Raw genomic sequence first — 22,985 nt, forward strand, 5'->3', positions numbered from 1 at the left:
TCCCTCCGGCCCGGCCGCACCGCGGGGGAGGGGGATCGGGCATCCCGGCCAGGCCGGAGCCGCGGGGGACTGAGGAGGGGGTCTGGCGTCCGGCAGACTCCGAGCAGGAGCCCGAGAGGAAGAGAGCCGCGGGGCCCCTTTTGTTAAAGGCCGCGGACATAGAGTTTTCCCCAGTGAAACTTACCAGGCTGGGCTGAGGAGCCTCACCTGGATGGTGATCCTCACCTGGATGGTGATCCTCACCTGGATGGTGATCCTCACCTGGATGATCCTTGAGGTCTTTGCCAACCTTAACGATTCTATGGTTCTATGAAAATTAATAGAAGGTCTAGAATTGCATCGAGCAGGCTGGCATGTGTTGCTGCGATCAAGTAACTCCATTGCCCATACAGTACACTAAAGAAACTCGCTATTCTCTGTAATTAACCTGTTGCTGAATTGTTTGAGCTACACCGTATTCAGTCTAGGCATGTCAAGATGCCATAAATTGTGCTGTAAATAGCAACTCTATTTGCAGGAAGCTGTTGACTTACTGAGTTTATTCAGTGGAAGCATCTTTACCTGTGACTGTGTAAAAGAGACAAAGAGAGCCTCACCTGACATATTTTTGTACTCGTTTAATTACAGTGCCCCAAGTACATAGCTTTTGATTTTCCAGTAGGGTCTTGTTTTTTAAGAGCATAGCAGTAAGGGGTTTGGTTTTTTTTAAGAGCATAACAGTAAGTAATAAATTGGAATAATTTTCTCTTCCAAATTTTGCAGCGTATCAGTTGTGATATGAAAGCAAGGTACAGTTAACAGTAAAACACAAGGCTAACTATGCTTTTCCCGCCTCGAATGGCTGCATACGCTGTTGTTGCTAAGACTGTGTTGTAGCTGTTCCTACAGACCTCAAACTGTGTACAACAAATGCACGTACTCCTATTCAAAACACAAAGAGGTTGGGGCACTTTCTCAGACATTTGAGCATACCAGTTCGTTAGGCTCAGACATATTTAGATCAACACTGTTTTTTGATTTCTTTTTGTTGAGTTTTGTCCCAGGTTTTGGATACTTTTCCTTGCTGTGAATGACCTGGATATACTGGTCATTGCTACTGTTCTGCGGATCGCTGCTGGATTCAATGGAAATGGAATCCGATTCTGTTAGAGATTGTTCCACCTTTTGCTTTGATTTTGGTTTCACTCGTGGCTCCAGATAGTTCAAGTGCACTTTCTTGTAAGCATATGGAGGCCTGTCCAGGTCTGGCTCAAAACCATCATCCCAGGATTTATAATGCACTCTGGCTAGATCTTTGCTCATAAGAATGGGGCCATCGGCATGTTCCCCAATGTAAAATCGTGGTGCTGGGCGAAGATCAGACAGTGAGCGAGGGCGATAGGATCTGGTAATGAATTCTCTCCCAAGTTCCTCTTCATCCTCCTCATCTTCACTGGGATGAGGGGAATACAACTGGTGTGGTGTTCGAACCACGTATCTTCTGACGTTGCGTGGATACAACTCAATGATGTCTCCAGGTTCATCCTTTCTCAAATGTCTTTGGAGCCGGGAGGTAGAACGGAGTGATTTTTTGCGGGACTCATTTTCATTAACAAGAAAATACCTGGTAGTATATGGCCTACGTCCGACAAAAACAGGAGCCCCTGCCCCAAGAGCATCGGGATTTACCTGCCGAATGCCTTTCCTAAAGAGAGGCTCAGAATGAACATCTTCAGTGTGCTTTTTGAAAGCCACTGGTGTGTAGGGCTTTGTTTTACAGAGCTCACTTGCGCTCCCATGCACAACGCTTGGGTACCTTTAGGAAGGAAAAAAAGGCAGGATATACTGAGACATACACTCAACTATTAATCTAATTAATACATATAAAAATTAATTACTCTGGAAGTCAAACACTAGATCGAGAATCTCCATTGTTCCAAATTTTTAGAACCAGTTTGAGAAACATACCCTTGAAATCAGTAATTTGTTCTTTCCCAGAAAAGGCAGCACACAATTGACCTCCCATGTTATCTTCTCGTTCTTATTATTCTGGGAACCACCTAAAAATACTCTTTATCAGATCACTTGACCAAAACCAGGTGGCTTAAAAAGCATCAGTCTGCTTTCTGAACCAACATGTCAAAAACTGCATGTCCTACAGCTAGACCTGCACAGGCATTCTGCACAGAATTCCTTCAGTTCTTACAGTGTTTGTCTTGTTCTTGGAAACAGTATCCTGCCCAAACTATTTTAATTATATGCCTAAGGGGAAGCTTAGTATTTACCTTTGCCTGAGGTGTGTGTAAACTCATTCAAGAAGTTTTATAATCCCATCTCAATTAAGGGAGAGTTAAGGAGGTGGTGTCACCAGCAATCTGAGTAGTACCCATGAATAAATCTGCTTTTAAAAAATTCTTCAGCTATTTTACTTCTTTACTGCTCCATACAGTCTGAATACACAGCTATTTTGTAAATAAACACAGATATGTCATGGAGCTGCTGGAATTAATGCCATTAAAAACCAAAGCAGTCTTGCCTGTTTGTGATATGATCATTTCTTGGTTTCTGTACACTTGACACTGAAGGAGCTGGCGTTAAAGAGGTTGAAGTTGTGGGAGTTGTGTTGACAGGTCTTGCAACATCAGCTGAGGGCACAGTTTGGGGCACAGACTGGGAAATGGTTTGTATTCTGGTGCCTTTGCTCACAGGAGATTCAAAGTTCAAGACGCTGCCATTCTTTCGGGGAGTTGAGGACCGAACAGAAGGCTCCTGGCTGATAATGTCAGTTTCTTGCTCTGGTCTCTTGTCATTCCGATCCAGATTTTGGGTTCTGGCTAGAAAACAGAAATTATTACAGGAACTGTCCAGGCCTCTAAATGTAGAAGGTGCTGTGTAAATGCAGAGGCTCAGATTCACTTTTCAGTCAGGGGAGCCAATGCTGGCAGAACCCCACTGTGTGCAAAAAAGAGAAATTGGTGTCACACTGGGAGACATGCTGATAAAGGGTGGATTGGCATAGTACGCCACATGGCAGACATAGCATTGGGGAACATTGGAAAAGCACTAGACTGGCACTGCAGGATTCCAGAATGGACAACAAGCCAATGATTGTCTTCAAAAGCCCCGTTTAAGTTCACAATGTATACCACTTGCAATATGAAGATGGCCAAATTCAGCAAACTGGCTTCAGTGACTGTGCTGGTCACAGACAAAAGCTGAATTTGTTTTCTGTAACAAAGGAAATCCAACTAGGACACATAACCCATTACCCTTATCAGTCACTCCTGATCACTCTATTGCTATACGTCAGGCGTTTCACCATTTATGTGTCTGCTGGAGAGCTATAAGGGGGTCACAGTAGCATTAAGATCTAGCCATAAGGTTACTGAATCATGTCTTTTCGACTTGGCAAATATTTACTTGTTCCTTTCACTGGGAGGCATTAGAAGGACGACATCCTTTCTGTGGTTTCTCATTGTTAAGATTGGAGAAGTGGAACGTGCAGGTTCAGATTCCCTTGGGCACAGTAGACAATTAAGTCTGAAATCTTTTAATTGCTGATGAAATATTCAGCCCGCTCTGATCAAAGAATAGGGGCCATTCCCGTCCTCCTGCCTACTAGCCTCTGAATTTTGTGCAAGATCTGACAGGATTTGAATCATCAGAGATGTCTCCCAGGTTCTGTCCTGTTGGTGGTAAAAGCAGGAAAACCCGCAGTCCAAAGATCCCAGCAGAATTTATGAATAAACTAAACACCTTGTCTTTCACTGCTGCTAAGATTAACTCAAGTTGAGCTCAAAAACCGTCTAAAAGGAGGACTCCACAGGAAATACACTTTTAAAAATGTAGTTTAACTTCCCTGTGTATATGAGAAATCAAAATGGTTTTGCATCCAAATGCTTTATTAACAGTGGCATTTCTAAAGCTTACCTACTGCCATCTGAACCACCTTTTTCTTATCTTCAGTTCTTTCCTAAAATGCATTCAGAAGAATGAGAAGCAGTAAATTATTACGGATTAGAGAGAAAATCCACTGCTGTGTAAGGATGAAAAATACAAGATTGGTTTTACATGGTGAAACACTGAAAGTGACTTTCGGATTTAATTAGGCTAGAACTTTACTGCAGAACCACTAAATTGCACGTAAAGGTGCTTTGTGCTGTACTTACTGTTTGGATTTTCATTCTCAGTTGATTGTTGGTGAATTTTAATGATCTTGCAATACTTTGTAGGTAATAGATGAGCATGCTAGAAGTGAAAGAGGGGATTATGAGTCACTTCAAACATTGACAGTTTTTGAGGGTTTATAGGTCAAAACGAGTACAGGTTCAGCTGCTGCTTTGTAGCATTTCCTTTATATTGTGGTAATGGATCCTGGTCTTCTTTCAAGCAAACATACAGGAAATAAAGAAATTACACTGAAAACAGATTAAATGGCAGATCTAACTGTGCCTGTGTTTTTTGCAGGTCTTTTCATTGTGCAAACAACCCTGGGTGCATTTCTAGGTTTGTGGGGTTTTTTTGTTTGTTTTGGTGTTTTTTGTTTGTTTAAATTCTGAACATGCTCCAAAATGAAAATTTTGATAAATATTTTCTCATCCTTTTTTTTCCCAGTCCAAGGTTACAGAACAGAGACGTCAGGATTACAGCCGAGTTGGCACACTCATACCAGTGTGATTACACCGGTTTGTTGACTGACTGGAACAACAGGTTGTTTACAGTGGCACAGAGAGACCAGATCTGTCCTGACATAATGGATTACACCGGCTTTCAGATGAAGTGATATCTTACGGCTAGACTTCATACCACAAACATTTACATATGTTTGAAGCAGTCAATAGATCTACTTGAATTTGTAAATATGTTCATATTTATATGACTGGGACCTTAGAGGAAAAAGTTACAAATCAGAAGTATTGTGTCAGTCTTTTTTATTTGCCCGAAAAGCCCACTGGTGGGACAAATTCTGCCTTCATCTGTAGTTTACAGGGAAAAAAAAATATGCAAAGATACGTGCAAGACAAATGATACTTCACAGAAGCAAATTTCAAACAGCTCGAAGTAAGTATTAATTCCCAGCCGTGAACAATTATTCAGAAACTAGAGTAAGAAAGGACTTCCACTGGAAAGTCTGCAGCAAGTTATATTACATTAACACTTAAGAGCAGACCTCCATAACTGATTCATCTTGTCAGAAATCAGGATGACTGAGTGGCTTCTTTAAATGATAGACTGAGCCCTGTTCTCAGTCATAAACTGAACTAATGACCATGAGGAAACAGAAAGTTAGTTTCTAGGAAGCTCTTGAGAGGGGAGAAGGATCTTAATACTCCCTGGAACCAGCATCACTGCAAGCCTTAACACTGTATGGTGAACTTGCTCTAACACAGTATTCCAGAACAAGAAATTCCTTTTGAAAATGTGATGACAGTCTTTTTAACATCCTCTCATTCCTGTCCCATCCATATACCCTATATTCAATAAGGTGGGTTTTTTTTTCCAGATATACTTAATAAAATTACAGTAATGCAGTGTATGTTCCTCAGTATCAATATTTGGTTCTCCAGAGATGATGCCAGCATTAATGCAATCGATTTAACCTGCCTGTGAAAACTGAATACTTACAATAAAAGCAGTAGTGCAGGGAGGACAACCACGGGACTGCTGATGTAAGTAATCACTTTGTTAAACCATGTGGGAAAATCATTTTGAATCGTTTCAGAAACAATATCATATATTTTTTCTTGTCCACTACAAGAGGGAAAAAAAAGAAGGTAAAATCAAGTTGTAAGAAATCCTAGGTACATCCATTTGTTAAGCAGTGTTGCACTGAATAAACAAGGAGTTTCATCCAAAACTACTTTGGAACAGTATAGTGTAAGGGGAAAATAAAATAAAAGCAACTTGTTCATTATTTGTTTTTTAACACTTTTTACAAAGCACGAAAGCATTGTCCAAGCTTGAAGGGTGCTTGAACTGAGACACAAGTTGGTGCTGGATTGCTTGGTGGCACATTACATTACGTAAATATAAAATAACTGAACAATGTACATAAAGCAAAAAGTCGAGCCTCACTCATAATGTTGACATATTCACCTAATTGAATCTTAACTGGAAAACACAGTCAGCAAAAAAATGTCCTGTCTGTTGACTTTTTTTTTTTAAGTTGCTAATTTGGGTATTATTGAACCTGATGAATTTCTTGTGAGAGGGTGAAATCAAATCTTTGCAATTTTCATTAATCTCTTATAACTTACCTGAAAGGACCACAGCTTAAAGATGGCTTATATCGGGCAATAGCAAAAATTGTTGGTAACATGCATAAGAACAACATGAACAGCAACATGGCCAAGTAGAAATTATTGGATCTGCAAGAAGGTATAACATGTTTCAGATTATAGTAATCAAAGAGAAAATCAGAGGCAACATAAAAGGTGCAGGTCCGTATCTACCAAACAAGTTCAAGATCTACTTTTCTGAAAGATCAAAATCATTGTGCTGTGATTAGAAAGTCTGAACAGAGACAGTCTAAGCAGACTCTTAATGATCAAAATTTTGTTTGCACTGCTTTCCAGATACCACTGCTGCAGTCAGGATGGGTTATAGCAGCCTTTATAAAAACTAACCTTACTGCCAGGTTGTGTTGAGGAGAAAAAGAACAGTGGCAGAAGTTGATTCATCTTCAAAACATGTTAGAAATAACTGATTCTTAAGAATTAAAGATGCCCTAAATTAATTCTATTTTGAGTAAACAATTAAGATATTCATCATGATAGAAGAAAAATTGGGAAATCTGTTTTGTGATGCAACAGACAAAAGTAGATACTTCACAGCTTTCAAAGACAGAAACACGAAGAAATAAGACTCTCAACAGTTAACACGTGCAGGTTATTGTGCTCAATCTGATTTGTATGGAAATGAAGTATTTATGTTAGGGCACATATATCAGTCTAGGAATATTCCCTGACATATTTTTCTGTTGCATATCTTTAACTCACTTTACAAACCCTCCAGTTTCTCAGTAACTATGTTTTTTTTTTCACAGACCTTTGCTATCAGTATTACTGTCAAATTTGATTGTCAGCTTTCAGAGCTAAAATCACCTGCCACTTTGTTCCTTTGCACAGAGAACATTTCCATTGTCTACGTTTGATTTATTCTTAATCTTTTGTTCTTATTTTGACTAACCGAGATGCTCTGAAAACCTGCTGATGCGGCACATTACACGTTAACACAGCCCAGCTCCTCAGGTACATGAGCCCAATCAGCTTGAGAACATTGAATGCTGGTAAGCAAGGTGAAAAGAAAGCTCCCATCCTGGAAAAATAATATCATTTCAGTGCTCAGTGTTGCCTGAAGCAATTTTAATAGCAAAAGAATATATGAAAAAAACAGGTAAACAACAGCTCACTGTCAACAGTCTCTTATTACAGTAAAGTATAAAAGATGCATTACCAGTATCCTACTTGAATAGGTTTCATAGGAAATAATCAGATTGACTTAGCAATCAGCCAACAAAGGACAAGAAAAATCACTTATGGACTACATACCAGATCATTCCTTGGTTGTAGACCAAATGCAATACATTCTCTGCAATTTTGAATTCTCCGTATTCTGGCTACAAGAAACACAGTGTAGGATGAATACCTTGTCTTAATCTTTTTTTCAGATCATTTATTAGAAGCATTTGACTGAATCAGTTTGCAGACAGCACATAGCCTGAAACATCCAGATCAAATACCAACTTTTGTCAGGCAGTGGGAACACAGTAAAACCTCCTCTGCAGCAGGGGATTAAATAAACTAATTCCTCAAGGACAAAGAACAGTCCTCAGCCTTTCATGCCAACAGCTTCTTGCTAACCAAATATTTCTCACCGTAATTTTCTTAAAGTGCTCTATGCTTTTGGTTATCATTTCTTGGACCAGGATCTACACTATGGATAGATGCTACAGCTACAGAAAAGAGGATGTGGGGAGCAACTCCATGGTCTCTGTCTCACCTATGACTCTGGGACTGCTCCATGATCTCATTTTGGGAAAGACAAAGATTTTTGCACCATAAACATGGGACTAGGCTTGAGAAAAACATCCAGTCTCAGCATCTACCCTCTGCTCTCCAATTTAAACTCAGTGCGAGCTTTATAGATGTGTGCTACCAAGAAATTATTTGTCTCTTGAAAGGCTTTAAGGACGTTCAGACCTAAGAGAAGGAGCCTACCCACCTTCAGCATCTTAGTTGGATAAAATAAGGACTGTACTTACAAACTTGCTTTCTAGATCCCAGCACCAGCAATCACTTAAATATCGAACACACAGTCCACGGAAGAAATCAATTAGCAGGATGCTTGCGACTGTGAAAATCATGTCGATAATTGAAAGTTTGAGCATCTCCTGAAATACATATTGTTCACATGTATTGAGTCATTCTGAAAGCAAATGGACTGCATGTGGCTCTTTTGTATTTGTATTTTGGCTCAAGCTTAGTATCCTGATAAAATATGATTTGAATATATAAATTATTTCCTTTTAAGCTTTTCCCGTTTGACTTTTCCTTCACTTGTCTTTGTTCTAGCAAAGAGAACAAATATAAACAAGCTTCCAGCGTGCCTTCTATTGCTTACAGCAATAAAACTCTGATCATGATGACTTCAAGCTTTCTTTTTAATGAGTGTTCTGATAATTTATCTGGATAAAATGAAATGCGTTGGTTTTTCTATTGTACCCAATCCTTTATTGTACTGACTGTTGTAATACATTCTTGCTAAGTGCTTCACAATGAGAAATGCTTATTATTCATACAAAACCAAAACCCAATGGCAGTAGGATCATCAAGCCATAAGAGATTTGTTCAGTGCTTACAAATGAATGGGGTTATCCTATATTTCATTGAGCTGTAAAAATGTACAATTAAATAGAAAGAGTAAATTTCAAGGCCATTGTGGGGAAAAAAACAAATAATCAAAAAACCCCATGAACAACGATTCTAAAAATTTCCTGATGCCTGGGAAATAGGGAAAGGGACATACAAGAACAAAAGTCAGGCTAGTAAACCTAGGAGGGGCCTTTTGCTCCAGAGAATCAAGATCTTTAATACTCCTCATTCTGGGACAAGATCCTCAGCAAGTCAGAAACACACTAGCATCATAGAATCACAGAATCATAGAATGGTTAGGGTTGGAAAGGACCCTAAATATCATCGAGTTCCAACCCCCCCATCATCCTTTATCTGGTGGCCTTGATGTAAGTGCAACACTGACAGAGACCAAAGTACATTGGGATCAAATGACAGCTCCATCTGGCCAGGCAGCAATCTGAATCTGCACAGGCTACAAGTTATGCTTATAGATTTTTATAGTCATATTTCTCTGTATGAGTTTAAGAGGGTGTGTCCTATTAGAATAGGATCTGTATCACGCTTCGGCAGTTAAACTTACAGTGATACTCATACTGTTCACTTATCTGCCTGTGCAGAGCTGAAGACAGAGATCAAAGCGTGGCAAAAGAACATTTGTACAACACTACACACATTGTAGATACTTAAAAAAACCCAAAGCTTGTACCTGTGGCTGTGTCACTTTGCATAGTCTTTACTCTTTCTACACAATCCTTAGCTAAGTTTTGAAGTTTATACAAAGAAAAGCTCTAAAATTGAACACAGCACAACATGATTTTTGTTTTTTGTCAAATGTGGATTAGGAATAAGTTGATGACATAATAAAACAAGACATACCTGACCAACATATGTCTCCCAGCACTGATCCTGTGGGTTCTGGGTGTTAAAGGAAACTGTTTTGTTAACCAGTGAGTCAGAGACTGTCGAGCCTTGAGCGTGCCTCTCTTCCAATGAAACAATGCCGTTTCTCTTAATTTGTACATCAGGAACACTTGCAGATAAATTATCTTCTTTAGAAAGAGTTTTGGTTACTAAGAAAGTGGTAGAATTACTTGCGTTGTTGTTAACGTCAGAGTCCTGAAATAATAAATATCTCAAAAGCTACTTTTTCAACTGCACGTATGTGCAGACGTCTGTACCTTCTACAATGTACACACACAGAAGCATTTCTTCATGTACTTTCAAGCAGCAGTTAGGTGATTGTTAAGTAGCCGTCAATGTACAGATGCAGGTGAAACTCATAAGGGCAGTTCTGAAAGCTAATTGTAGGTAGCTGGAAATATTTGGTGTAAAGTGATGGTTGATTTTTTTTTTTTCAAGTAGCTAAGCAATGCACAGAAATCTATTTTTTATGATACATTAGCAATCAAACGGATCCAGTTATCCTAAAAAGCACAGTAGTTGTACATGAACATTACAAACTAAACTTAATTTTACAATCCCAAACTGTAATATGTTTTAACCAATTTCAAACAAAGTTTCATCTGACTTCATATAATCACAATAAATGGATTTCTATCTATAAAGTCTACTAGCTTTACACATCAGAAAACATCAAGTTAAACTTACAGTGACACTCATACTGTCCACTTTATCCAGGAGAGCAATGATTAAACTGTAGAGGTTTCCCAGGTACAGAACAAGAACCCTGAAAACAAGAAGAATAAGATATGGGCTATCAGCCTTGTTATCCCATCGGCTTCTCATACATTCTCTGGTTTGGCTGGTCTAAAACGTGTGACCAGAACACATCTCTCCTCTTCCTCCCTTTTTTTACACCTATTTTATACACTGGATAATGCACATACCTGGCAAGCTGGAAGCGAAGAGTGGTTCTTGGATGGTACATCTCCAGAGCTGCCACAAGTTCAAAAGCAGAGGGTGCAATCATTGTGATCAGTGACACAACTACGCTCACCTACGGAACAGAGAAACAACATTTTAGGAGCTTTGCATGGAGATCTTCCGTGGTACCTTGGCTGCGGATTGAAATACTGCTGACCAACAGATATTGGTGATTGGTTTTCTTGGAGGAGGTACTTTAAATTATTGACATTAGTAATAATGGTAGTTGTGATTCAAAGTCATACATCTGGAATACCACTCAGGAATCTTCACTCCAGACATTCCAGCTTTAAAGTTACTCCTTTATTAATTAAAAAAAAAAAAAAACCTGGGAAATATGAAGACAGCCCTTTCCCCTGAAATGGATGAGTAGGTTCTCCATACCTATTAATGTCCTGCTCTCAGTATCCACTAAGACATTCACAGAACATTCATTATCCCCAGCTGAAATCAGTAGCTTTTGTCAAAGCCAATTCCTTTCTAGTCCGTTGGCCCAGCACTTGCTTGACTCAGTCATGGGCACAAAAGTACATTTGTAAGTGACAGGGGAGTTTATGCTTTGTCCTCACGAAATAGGGACCAGCTAGAACTGCAGTCAGTGTGAAATGAGGACCCGCAGCCTCCCCCTGCCCACTTCAGCTCTGCCAACACCTTGCTGCAGAGCAGAGGCAGCAAGCGTGCGAAGAGAGATCCAGGTACCCACCACTCTGTCCTCTCATTCCTCCTTCCTCCTGGCTAATTTCTTGCAATTTACCCCTCAGTGTACACTATTGCTACAGAGAGCCCTAAGACAATAATCCTACTTCTAACAGAGAGGTGACAGAAAGATAGTCTACCTCATTTTTTTCCCAAAGAGTCAATTCCTTTTTGGTGCGCTCTAACTTTTGGGATCGATCCACGACAAAGTATATGATGTAAATGCTGCCAGCAAGTGAGAGAAGCACGAGGATGTTTGCAATAATTCTTAAGCTTATAGTCACCGCCCTGGGAAAAAAAAAGACACAGCCAATACAGTAGGTTGTCTTATGACACCAGGGGTCTTTTCTAACATGTTTTTTAGAAGTACGAGACAAGCAGATTAGCACTACTATCTGCGTTGAAACCGTGCTTTGGAAAGTATGTTTGGTTTTATATACATACAAGTTTTTGCTTTTCTTCTTTTCCTGCTCTTCCAATATAGCTTCCTTGAAAGAAACACAGCATTATCATTTTGGTAGCAAAAACAATGCACATATCTTTCACAGAAGGTATCAAGTCTACTAATAAAAAACATCCTAGAAGTGCAAATACATAAATACCTCTCTGTCCCACATAGCTTTTTAGCTATGTGAGCTTAACTAGTGAAGGTGATTTCTGAGAAGCAAACCCACAGTAATCAATACTTGTGCACTTTCAGTTACGTGTGTTTAATGGGGAACAACCAGAGGTTTACACTCCCAGATCTTTTTGCAGAACGTGCCTGTAGAATCCATGTGTCAGTAATATAATACAGAACTGTCAAAAGTTATACTCAGTCATCAAAATAGCTAAATATCAGAGCTTATTAATTTAGCCTTGACACAATTTGAAGTAATTTTGTTTAATGATTTAATAAGAATACACCAAATTTGGGAAATAAATTACATTTGATGAAAACCACATCTGTTCTTAAATTCAAAAAATGGAAAACATATGCATTTAAAGCAGTTTTCCCATATTGAAAGAGCTGTAAGATGTGCTTGGACCGTTTGTTACAGAGAGATGAAATAAATCAGTGTTTGCACATTGTTAACACAAATTTGATTCTATTACTCAATGAAATTCCATCACAAGCAAATTTGCTTCTAGTTATCTGACTTCTGGTCACATACACAGTGGCATTAAATAAAACTATTCTGCAGAGAAACACACTGGTCTTGCTGTGACAGAATGACAGTGGCATCAAATATGATGTGACTGCAATACCACACAGAGATGCGATGCCAGCCCTCCCCCAGGCAGACAGATCAGTAAATGAGTATTAAAAGCCAACAGGAAATACAAGGGAACAAGAGGAAAGATTTATAGTTTACAGATTAACAAACAAATAAGCTATATAGAATTTGAAGGTCAGTTGCTCACCCTGATGCTATTAACAATGGCAGCAGCTTTGCTCTCTGCAGCCTCGGGGTTTCCTATCAAATAGTCCCAAGCACAGAACAATCTCCAACAGAAAGTGTAATTTTCATCAGAGGCACTTGCTAAACTCATTCTTGAGTTCTTTGCCATTCTGTAGAAAAATAACGAATATCTGACTGTTACTAATGTGTGCAGATGAACATGAAGGAAATCACTGGTTTGGTTCATAGGTTTCGGGTGTCTGTGCCTTTAGAGCTACAAAAAGATTACAGAATCTAAGGTCATTGGTGGCAGCTTTCTGAAGAATATAAAAAACAGAGTGAGGTTCAGAACATGAACTTGGCTTTTGTTCTAGTGCGGAAGTGACTCACTGTGAAAGGGCATTTTGATATTTACGTATTTTATAGCTGACAAAAAGCAAATAAATCTCACTGGAGCTGTGGACTTAAACATATTTCAGTTTTACACTCTCCAGGTAGCATCCAGCTGAACAATAACTGTCACTAAGATCACTGTTAGTGCGATTACAAGCTAGCCTGGCAAAGCTAGCGATCATGCACAAGATCTGTTTGCTTTCTGTATTGTTTTCACCCTCAAAATAGAATTTGTTGTCAAATAGAAACTAAATGTCATTTTACAGTCCTTGGGAAACAGAAAAAAACCCACCTACTCATCTCAGATAGGCAAGATGGCAGAACATTGCAAAGTGTAAGAAATGAAATGAAGATTAATAGCTTATGATAGAAAGGGCATCCAAAAGGACAATGTCAAAAGGGGAACTGTAAGCAGCTAAGCAAAGAGTCAGTGAGCTATGTCAGAAGAAGAGCTAATTGTATCCAGGAACTGCAGACTGTAGATCAGTGTCAAACATAGCCATGACCCTTGGCACAAACCAGCAGGTAGAATAAAAATAAATGAAAAGGGAAGGTTTGGCTTCAAAACCGAGAATTATTACAGGCAGTGATAAAAATGTCCCTGGACTGCACTGTGCTGGATAGATAAGTATCCAGAAGGGAAGGGAAAGCAAACCAGGCAAGGATAGAGTGACCTTGCCCCTCTCCAAGGATTGCACACTCCTGGATTTATGGTCAGGGCTAGCAGTCGTGCTCTCCCTGCTAAGTAACTCCTACTCCTGGCCCTTCAACAGCAAAGGGATTAAGCTCACATTCGAACGGGATGCCACGTACCGGCTGAAAGAACACAAATGACGTTACATCTTGGATAGAATTTTTGTATTTGTATTTCAATAGATGCGAATAATAAATGTTGAAAGCATTACACCTAAAATATGTGTTTCTGTCATAGAAATATTTATACCAGAAAAGCGGAAAACTGAAAGGGCTTCCATGAGTGTCGGACCTTACCCTATACAAACACAAAGCACACAGATACCTTCTGCACTGCCCTCCTTTGATTGACTGGGAAACTGAAGACAGAGCAAAGATAAATCACAGCAAGATAAAGAGCAAGCTAAAGTTAAACTCGGTCTGCCTCCTTGATATTAGCAGACTTGAACAGATTAATAGAGCGATGCAGAATAAATAGAGGAAATGGGATAAATACACCATTAACCATTGCCTAAACACACAAGCTGATAAGCAGCAATGAATGGGAAGTCTTACTTTTTTAAGAGAATGATGAAGCTGTAAGCAAACACTGCCATTCCAACAAGGAAGTAGGCAAGAGGCAACCGATATCCAGCTTTCCCAATCTTCCTGTCACGACCGTAGTAGCCATAAAACAAAACAGAGTACTGGAGGTAACCCTGCAAAAACCAGAAGCTGTAAGTAAGAGCAGTAACTAGCGATCACAACAGAACAGTGACAGCGAAACAACAGAGAGTGGTTTCAGTCTTGCCCCTAGTGACCAGATGGTGTCCAGGTCCTGAGCAGACTCAATGTGCTCCTTTGGAATGGTCTTGCTGACAGTGCTGCCGAACGGTGCTCCGGCCAGTAGCTGGGAAAGAGAGAGAAGGTCTCAGGAGCTGAGCGAGCCCGGCTGACCGGGGCTGAGCAGCAGAACCCACCAAGAGCTGCCTGCCCCAGGGATGCTGTCAGGATAGTGACTTTTGGATCATTCCTCATGCTCTCATCCTAAACGAGAAACTCCATGAGAAATCCTGCATTCATTTTCCTCTAAACCAGATGGGTAGGGTTTTTTGTTTTTGGTGGGTTTTTTTTGTTTTTTTTTTTTTTTTTTTTGATCTGTGGTCTACCTATGAGGAAATGTAGCACTCTAGACATCTTCAAAAATGGCCAAGAAATGAAAAGAGAGATCAACTGAAACCATTAACAAAATAGCTTTAAAAGTTATGTTTGTTTTAATCTAAGAATTTTTCAATTAAATATGACAGCGTTTGATCTCAAAATGGTATTAAGATTAAATCTACTTTTCCTTAAAAAAGTAAAAAGTGAAAGTGAATGTATTTTTTATTTCTGTTTGCTTTTTTGTTTGTTTTGGGGGTACTTTTTTTTTTTTAGTTTAGCCAATGAGAAGAAAAATCAGATATTCTCATATTTTCTGATAACGTTACTAAAGCACAAGTTAGGTGAGGCAAGATAATACTTAAGAATAATTTAACAGAGTTAACACATAGCTTTGCTTGCATCCAAGAACTAAACAAAGTTGTGGCTGTTCAGATCTTCTAGAAAATTATTTCTAATGGACAATAATCCAGAGTCTGGAGAGAGATGTTATGTTTTGTAATAATATAATAATATTTTGTAATTTTTGTAATAATTTTGTATTTTTGTAATAATATAATAATATTTTGTAAATGATACTAACAGGGCTTGAGCATACTCAGTACCAAATACAGCTTTTACCATTGGTTCTCCATTTAAGTAATTGGATACAAACATATTCTGTAAAAGCATTAATACCATGTTGGCAAAATATGATCTCTAACACTAATAGCAAAAATCTCTTATCCTCTGGCAGAAAAAAAAACACTTCATAGTGGAATTTATTTTAAATAATTCATTTTAAATTGTACATTTATAATTGATGTATGACTTTAAGTGTGGCATTTGTTTAACTCAAAAAAGAAAGTGCAACAGTAAGCATTTTTTCTGTAAATATCAACAACATATTCTTACCTCTGGTAAGACTACAAATGCTCCTGTCATTATGGTAAGTACAATATTGATTCCAAATAGCCATCTCAAGAAGATGAAGTAAGAGGCAACTCCAGACCCAAAATGACCTTAAACCACAGAAAATAGTTATCTGAACTACACAGTCTATGAAAGCGCATATCATTTATTCACAAAGTGTTAGTTGAATAATAAAACAATAGAAAAACCTTTCTTATTCAAGCAGGGCATACAGAAAAGTAGAGAAAATGTTAACACGCCATTGAGGAAAATATAATTCCAGCACAAGCTCTGTTGGGGAAGTCTTGTGATTACCAGCAGTATTTGCACAAGCAGCTGCTTTGCTGGGTGACATCACACATCCCTTTTTCTTTCCCATGGAAGCACATAGGTGTGACCTGACTGCTGATGTAATAATCTTAAGGGCTGCTTTAATTCAAAGACTCAAGGGCTGGTGATGCAGGTTCCAACTACACTCAACCCTGGGCAGATCTGGGGATGCTGACCCAAGGATGCTGCCCCACGGACTGGGATAAACTCTAACCAAATCTTGCTGCATTTTCAGAATGACAATGGGACAAATCTGGCTTTTAAAAAGTTACCCTATTGTAAGATCATAAATGAGAACTGTGCAGAGTCTAAAGCACCAGGAAAAGAAGAAAAAGCAAAGTTTTAAATTAAAACATCACCGCTGGAATTTTGCGTTTAGCTTTCTCCCAAATATTATTAATTTAATTCAGTAAATTAAAAAATAAACCCCAAGACTCATAGTTTTGGCAAGTGCTTTACTGTTCAATACCATTAAGTCTTTATACTTACTCTCAATTTTCTTTATTCTCATTTCCCAAGGAATAAAAATTACGACAAAATTATATGCAAGTCGGATAAACTTCCTCCAAAGCTGAGAAAAAAAGCAGAGAAATGAGAAACATGACACTTCTGCATGTAAACAACTGAAAACAGGAAACCAGAGTATTTTGCTCATGTCTCTTCCATCTTGTATCACAAGAAATACTACAAGCATTAACTGCTAAGATCTTAGAGCACGCCTGTGGGTAAGGTGGGTGAATCAAACCACGGTGAGTTTTAGAAGCACACAAATTATGGGGGCACAGCAGTCCTTGACTGTTTACCGTGTAAATGCCAACAAAGTTGAGAGACAGTGTCCTTTATACACCTCTGAGGGTACAGCCAGCAGCCACCAATCTCCATCTTTTACACACAAGAACCGTGAGGAACCAACAGAAGGAAGCCAGCGAGCGCCATTCACTGTCACCTTCTGCGTGGCTGGGGGCTGCGGAGGGAAGGAACCGCAGAGACGGCCCGGGCAGCGCCTCCGGGCAGCAGAACGCATCCAAGCTGGGTTCTGCCAGGATGCCTAGCCTCTGTGTAATTTGTGAGGGAATCCCGCTACACTGCACATAATAAATTTGATTTCTAGGATAAACAAGTGAACAGACAACTCTCTTGAAATCTAAGAGAGGCACAATGCCAGTTTTTCTTAGAGGAAAAATGAGTTTTCATATTCAACAGCAACAAATTCAGCTACTGTATCCTCAGCTCTGTGTATTACAGCTGACACCTGCCGAAAACCTGTGGATCTGTGGTTATATTTTGTAGATCCTTTATTTAATCTCTGGTTTTTGCATGGTCAGAAGAAACAGAATCCACCTGTGCGGAACTGAGTGGAGTTTTTGATTTGTTGAATTAGAGCTATAACTTTACAGTATCAACAGAAAAATAATATTTGTATATCATGAATTATAAAGTATTTTTAGTACAACTAGATATTATAAAACACCTACAAGTTAGCCAGCAGCAGTGTCGATGTTATATCATGTAATCTAATCTTCTAAAACCAAAGTGAAGTAAATAACATTTTAATTACTGAATATATCATCAATCTCTTTGGACGAAGTTAATTAATTTTTGTGGTGGTACGCATGTTTTATTGGATGAACGGGAAGTATTTTAATTAAACAAAGAGTCTGTAGATGCCGTGAATTGTATGGGACTGTTGCTTTCATTGGAAAACGGGGTTCACAAGGCTGAGAAAGGTATCAGGCAGCTTGTGCCACTTGCACTACAGGTTTATAAAGTATACAAAGCTGTCCATGTGGGAGCAGTATTTGTATAACTAGATAGCTATCACCCCTTTTCCTCTCTACTATGTACCTGAACAGGTAATTTATACTTTCAAAGCCCAGAGTGTGGGCATCTGGCATTAATTGTAAATATAAAAAAAAAAAAATACAATGCAAATATAAAATAATTAAACTGAAATGCAAAAATACTTTCAGTGTCAAAACAGTAAAAGGTATTTTAACTTCAATTTTTCACAAATAATAGCACGAATGTATCCATACCATTTATGAACGTTTTGTATTTTGCCAATTTTAAAAGCTTGTGTAAAAACTTCTACACTTACAGCTGCATTTTGTTCTGAGCACATGTTCAGCCCCTGAGTTCTTTATTTTAATCAAGTAGTGCTTGTTTTGCCATCCTACAGTTTTTGTCTCCTTGATCACTGTGCTATTTTCTGAGAAAATAAAAATGAAGCCCTTCCAGTTAGAAAAAAAAAATGCAGCTCATTCTGTTGCATTTGCTGAATTTAGCCCTGATGCAAAGGCGATATTCCCTAATGTGTGCTAGGAAAAAAGAATACAGTTCCCCTACAGATAATGAGTGCTGCTAATTAGCGGTTGAATTATATCCCTGTGCTGAATATTTTCAAGCAAATACACACAACAGAGGCAATTAGATTAGATATGAGCTTAATACTTGTGGACTCTAAGATGAAAGCCTTGATTTTTTTATAGGAAGGGGACTATGAAGAAGTAACGAGCCCAGTCTCTGATTTACTGACGTGTTGCAGACCCTTGGCACGCATTTCTCTCTCTAGGTAACATCCTAGAGCCGCTCAAGTCAAAGGCAGAAACCAGTATTTATTTTAATGGCATCCTACTTCCACTGCATTCGCCACACACACAAAGGCAGAACAAGAAAAAATTGCTCTTTCTTATCTTGCTAAGTAGCATTTTTAAGCTTTGCCATGGGCCAGCAAAACAGAACAACAGATCCACATGCTGCCTTTCAGTTGTTTGCGTGAATAAAATGCGTGGTGTTCTGTTTTAATGTTACAAGCCCACCTTTTGGAATGAAGATAAGTTACTCATTAAAAGTCTGCTCATTATGATGACAAAAATATTGACTGCTTAGTTGATTAAAGATCTCTTCTCCATTGGTTGCATATTAGGACAATTTTCTACGTTATCAATTTCTAGCAACTAGGGACAGGGTTTATTTTCAGTGGTGTAAAAATAATTTGAATCTAATCTTAGCAAATCTGTGAGTATTAGGCAAGCAAAAACCTTCTTTAACCATGAATTTACTGTAAGCTATTGTGGGATTGTCTTCCAAACTAAAAGCTAGACATATTTTTCATACTAAAATATTGAACTTTGGCCCCAGAGGCTGGTGAAATAGCTCTTCAGAGAATATTGACATGTAGTTGCTGGCACCCCATTCCCATCTCCCCCTCCCATCAAAATTTGTAGATCACTTGAGAAGGAAGCTTGTATTGTGTTAATAGAAGGATATTTATCCCTCAACACATAAAGTAAATCTGCAAAAATGTAGTTACTAAAGTCACAATAGAAATAAAACAAGATTTTGACTTATTTTTCCTCCCTCTACAGAGTTCCTGAGTTGGAGATCAGGACTGAATAGCAAACATACGCTTCTGTGAATGAAAACTGCAGATGACTACTGGTATGCAAAAGAGGTGTAATTTAAGAAAAAGCAACCGTACCTCTGCACCAGCGGCTTGGTAACCTCTTGTTCTTGTGAGCCTCCCTTCGTACTTGAGCACAATCTCCTTCGCCTGCCTGCACGAGAAGGTGGCAGTTTGTTTAACATTGATCACGTTACTCCAAGCCCCTTATTCTGCATGAACAGCAACCAGCAAAGTTGTCAAATGCTCTGAAATACAATCATGGTCTGTCTCACCATAAAATCCTTAACCAGGCAAAGCTTTTTTCTTTTCCTATTGAGGTTTTTACTAACCACCAAGAATTTTGTCTGAGAAAACTCAGCATTCAAAAGTTTGACTGCAGGGAGGGTTTTCTATTCCTCTAATTTTTTTTTCTCTCTGCTTTCGATTCAAAGTCTGTCTTTTAAAATGGCACAACCTAAATGAGCAAAGATCCCCATTACAGGCTGGTTAATATCTGTAGATACTAACACCTCTTCCGCAAATATAGTGTAGCGTGCTTGTAAGATGCAAAGAGGTGCATGTTCATCTGGTCTGACTTCTGGTCATACGCAGTCTTTGATCTCAGCAGGAGGTGGATGGGGACCACCAAAATCTCATGAACAGCAGCAGGAAGGCAGAAAGTCACAGACTCCATATAACAAAGTCTCTCTTTGCTTCCAAGACTACACAAGGACTCTACTGCTGGTAGGGCTTCTTCATTGCTCAAATGCCATCCTAGCATCAGCCAGGGTTTTAAGAGCAAGATGGCAGATGAAAAGGAAAATTAAAGCAAGCCTTAAAGAGACCACCCTGTGAAAGGCCTGACACCATTTAAACAGGCAGCCCAGATTTAGGCACCCACTTTTTCATTGTAAATTCAGAATTATTAATGTAACAACTGAAATCTTAAACTGTGAAACATGTTATTACTGCTACACTGAACACACCTTTTAAACCTACAGCTGTGCTGTATTTACTGACATTTACAATATATTACCTGAAGATTATGATCAACTTCCGTTCTCATTCCATGCCATCATCACATGCAATTACTCTGAAAATGGCAAACTTTTTCCTTTTAGGGACAGAGGGAAACTCTTTAGCTTAAAAATATATTACTGAGCATTACCAACAGCCTTTCCTTAGACCACTGAATAGCTGACACACTGTTTTCATAGTTAATAGCCAGAGCATGATTTCTTGCTCTCCTCTACGGTCACTAATGGGAGCCAGAGGCACGCACAGGGACAACTCCACCTGCAGATTTCCCACCCCAAGGCTCCTGCCCTCAGCCAGCTCTCAGATCTCGTCAGAGCTTCCTCACAGTGTGCTCTCCTAGCAGCTCTTAATCATTTCTGTGCTCAATACCTTCCCGCTTACACTGAAAAACGTCTGAGGCTGGAGGTACCGTCACAGTCAGTGAGCCTGAAAACAACTGTGCAAACACCGTTACCTGAGCGCCCTCAGCTTCTGCCTCATCGGCCACGGCCGGCAGCGGATGTTGGACATAATCTCCTTCTGGTACTGGATGTTCTGAAAGATCTGCTCTGGGTCATGGCTCTCGGCCTTTTCTTCACCAATATCATCATCTGAGTTGCTGGCAGCCCAGCACACGCCCCATGAGAGGAAAAACAAAACAAATTATTCCCATTCAGACCCCCAGCAAACTGCTGGTTTGCAGAGGATCCGATCTATTAGAGCAATAGAAGTGCAGTGAGCTAGCAACCTTGTTGTTTTAAAGTTGACGAATAATTCAGATGATTTCCTGTCTTCAGGATGTGCCCATTTTACTCCCCACTGCTTGCTGCTCACTCACAAATTATCCCTCTCCCTACCAGAAATCCCAGTCTCTCCTTTCTGGGCACTTACAGCCATGCAGCTTGTACATCATGCTAGCAAGAACAAAGTGCTGTCTAAACATTTCCAGCAAGAGCACTTAACATTCATTTATTCAGCAAGTGGTGTTGGCCTTTTATTTTGATTATAATAATGATAAAATATTTCCTTGTTAGAAGGTGGGGAACAGATGCTTAGAATGCAGTCACCCTTCGTTCCCATCCCCTGCAGAGGGGGACGGAAGTGTGGGACCCCCAAACCAAGAATTACTTGTCCCTGTAAAAAGAGTTGTATGCTTTGATGCAGATTTCCATGGATAATTATTAGATCATCTTTTCTGATGCTGTCACCACATTTGCTAAGCCACAGCTCTTGCAATTCCCTGTTTGAAACAGAGTATTGTACATGAAACAGCAGCAATAGTCATTCTTGCAGAGGCTTATGTCTAAAAACCTGTGATGACTCTTTACCCCTGAATGAAATGACAAGATCTGAACTACTGCAACAACCACCAGCTAGGAAGTTATCTAATGGTATTGCTATGTACTTGTTAGGAAAGTTCCCTGCAATTTTGCTGAAAAAGCAACACCTTTTATTCACTTTGAAATGAATCACAACCTAAACCATGCCTTGTAAGAACAGTCAAAGGATACACGTCTTCAGACCACTGGTGCATCGGTCCACAGTCCTGTCCCCTCGGTCACAGGGGACATTCAAGAGAAATGGATAACGCACAGGAAAAGTATAGAGAGATTTCTTGCTCTGCTACATGCTGAACTCATTGGAGTTACGCTGTTTAATGTGTAGTCTTTATGGTGCAGTATGAAACATGACTTTTGTGAAAATTAAAAAAGAAAAAGAGGTTAAAAATACATCTAAATATAGAGAGGAGTGATTTTTCTCACATTCATGTTACATGAAAATGAAAAGGAAAGATCCCACTTCTGAGCTAGGCAAGGCAGAGCTGCACTCCAGGAGAGAGGAGGTCTCTTACCTGTGGGGCGGCTCCTGGTAGGTGTAGATGCCCGCGTGCCGCTTCACCGTCCGGTACTTTTTGCAGGACTTGGCGGGTTTGGCTGCAGCAGAGCCCATCGCTGCTGCCATGGTGGCAGCTGCCGCCCGCAGCAGGTGGAACTCTGCTGTGCTGGAGGGAAGCCTTCTGCTCTCCGCTCAGATGTCTCCTGAGCAGCCAAATGTTATTAAGCGGAGAGCAGCAAGCGGCTGGAGCCCTGTGGAGCAGAGGATTGCTGCCTGAGCTGGTGCCCGCGGCCCTTAAAGCCGCAGCGCACGGCAGCCTCTGCCAGTGGTTTCTCAGTGAGATGCCCAGAAGCGAAGCAGGGAGCAGAGGCCAGGGGTGGGCCAGCTGCAGACCCTGATTCAAAGCCAAGTTTCCCTTGTCACGGGTGAGCCGATCCCTCAAAATTCCATCCCATCGCCCCACACTGTCCCGCTCGGGGGGATGTTTCCAATGAAGGTGCTGGATGT

General features: G+C 39.7%; 1 protein-coding gene across 1 annotated transcript; it reads right to left on the reverse strand.

Moving 5' to 3' along the window:
* Positions 1-954: 954 nt before the first annotated feature.
* TMC3 (transmembrane channel-like 3) lies at positions 955-22,604 on the reverse strand. Its single transcript, XM_010081887.1, has 22 exons — positions 22,495-22,604; positions 21,118-21,261; positions 19,722-19,797; positions 16,730-16,811; positions 15,914-16,020; positions 14,673-14,771; positions 14,438-14,580; positions 12,819-12,966; positions 11,859-11,902; positions 11,555-11,702; positions 10,682-10,791; positions 10,443-10,521; positions 9,711-9,950; positions 8,243-8,371; positions 7,530-7,597; positions 7,168-7,296; positions 6,237-6,347; positions 5,605-5,730; positions 4,149-4,227; positions 3,910-3,952; positions 2,516-2,813; positions 955-1,795 (listed from the first exon to the last, which is right to left on the reverse strand). The coding sequence occupies exons 1-22, from the start codon at positions 22,602-22,604 to the stop codon at positions 955-957; spliced, it is 3,354 nt and encodes a 1,117-aa protein (XP_010080189.1).
* Between the last annotated feature and the right edge of the window lie 381 nt (positions 22,605-22,985).

Source organism: Pterocles gutturalis, unplaced genomic scaffold (genome assembly GCF_000699245.1).
Source record: "Pterocles gutturalis isolate BGI_N339 unplaced genomic scaffold, ASM69924v1 scaffold1729, whole genome shotgun sequence".
In the NCBI taxonomy this organism is placed as follows: domain Eukaryota; kingdom Metazoa; phylum Chordata; class Aves; order Pterocliformes; family Pteroclidae; genus Pterocles; species Pterocles gutturalis.

Bases quoted from the DNA above. Each gene is read 5' to 3' on its own strand.
- TMC3 (XM_010081887.1), bottom strand. From the start codon at position 22,604: ATGGCAGCAGCGATGGGCTCTGCTGCAGCCAAACCCGCCAAGTCCTGC. The intron at 16,812-19,721 runs GTACGGTTGCTT...TTTTTTTCTCAG, and splicing joins ACCAAGCCGCTGGTGCAGAG to CTTTGGAGGAAGTTTATCCG. The intron at 16,021-16,729 runs GTAAGTATAAAG...CTGTGGTTTAAG, and splicing joins GAGAATAAAGAAAATTGAGA to GTCATTTTGGGTCTGGAGTT.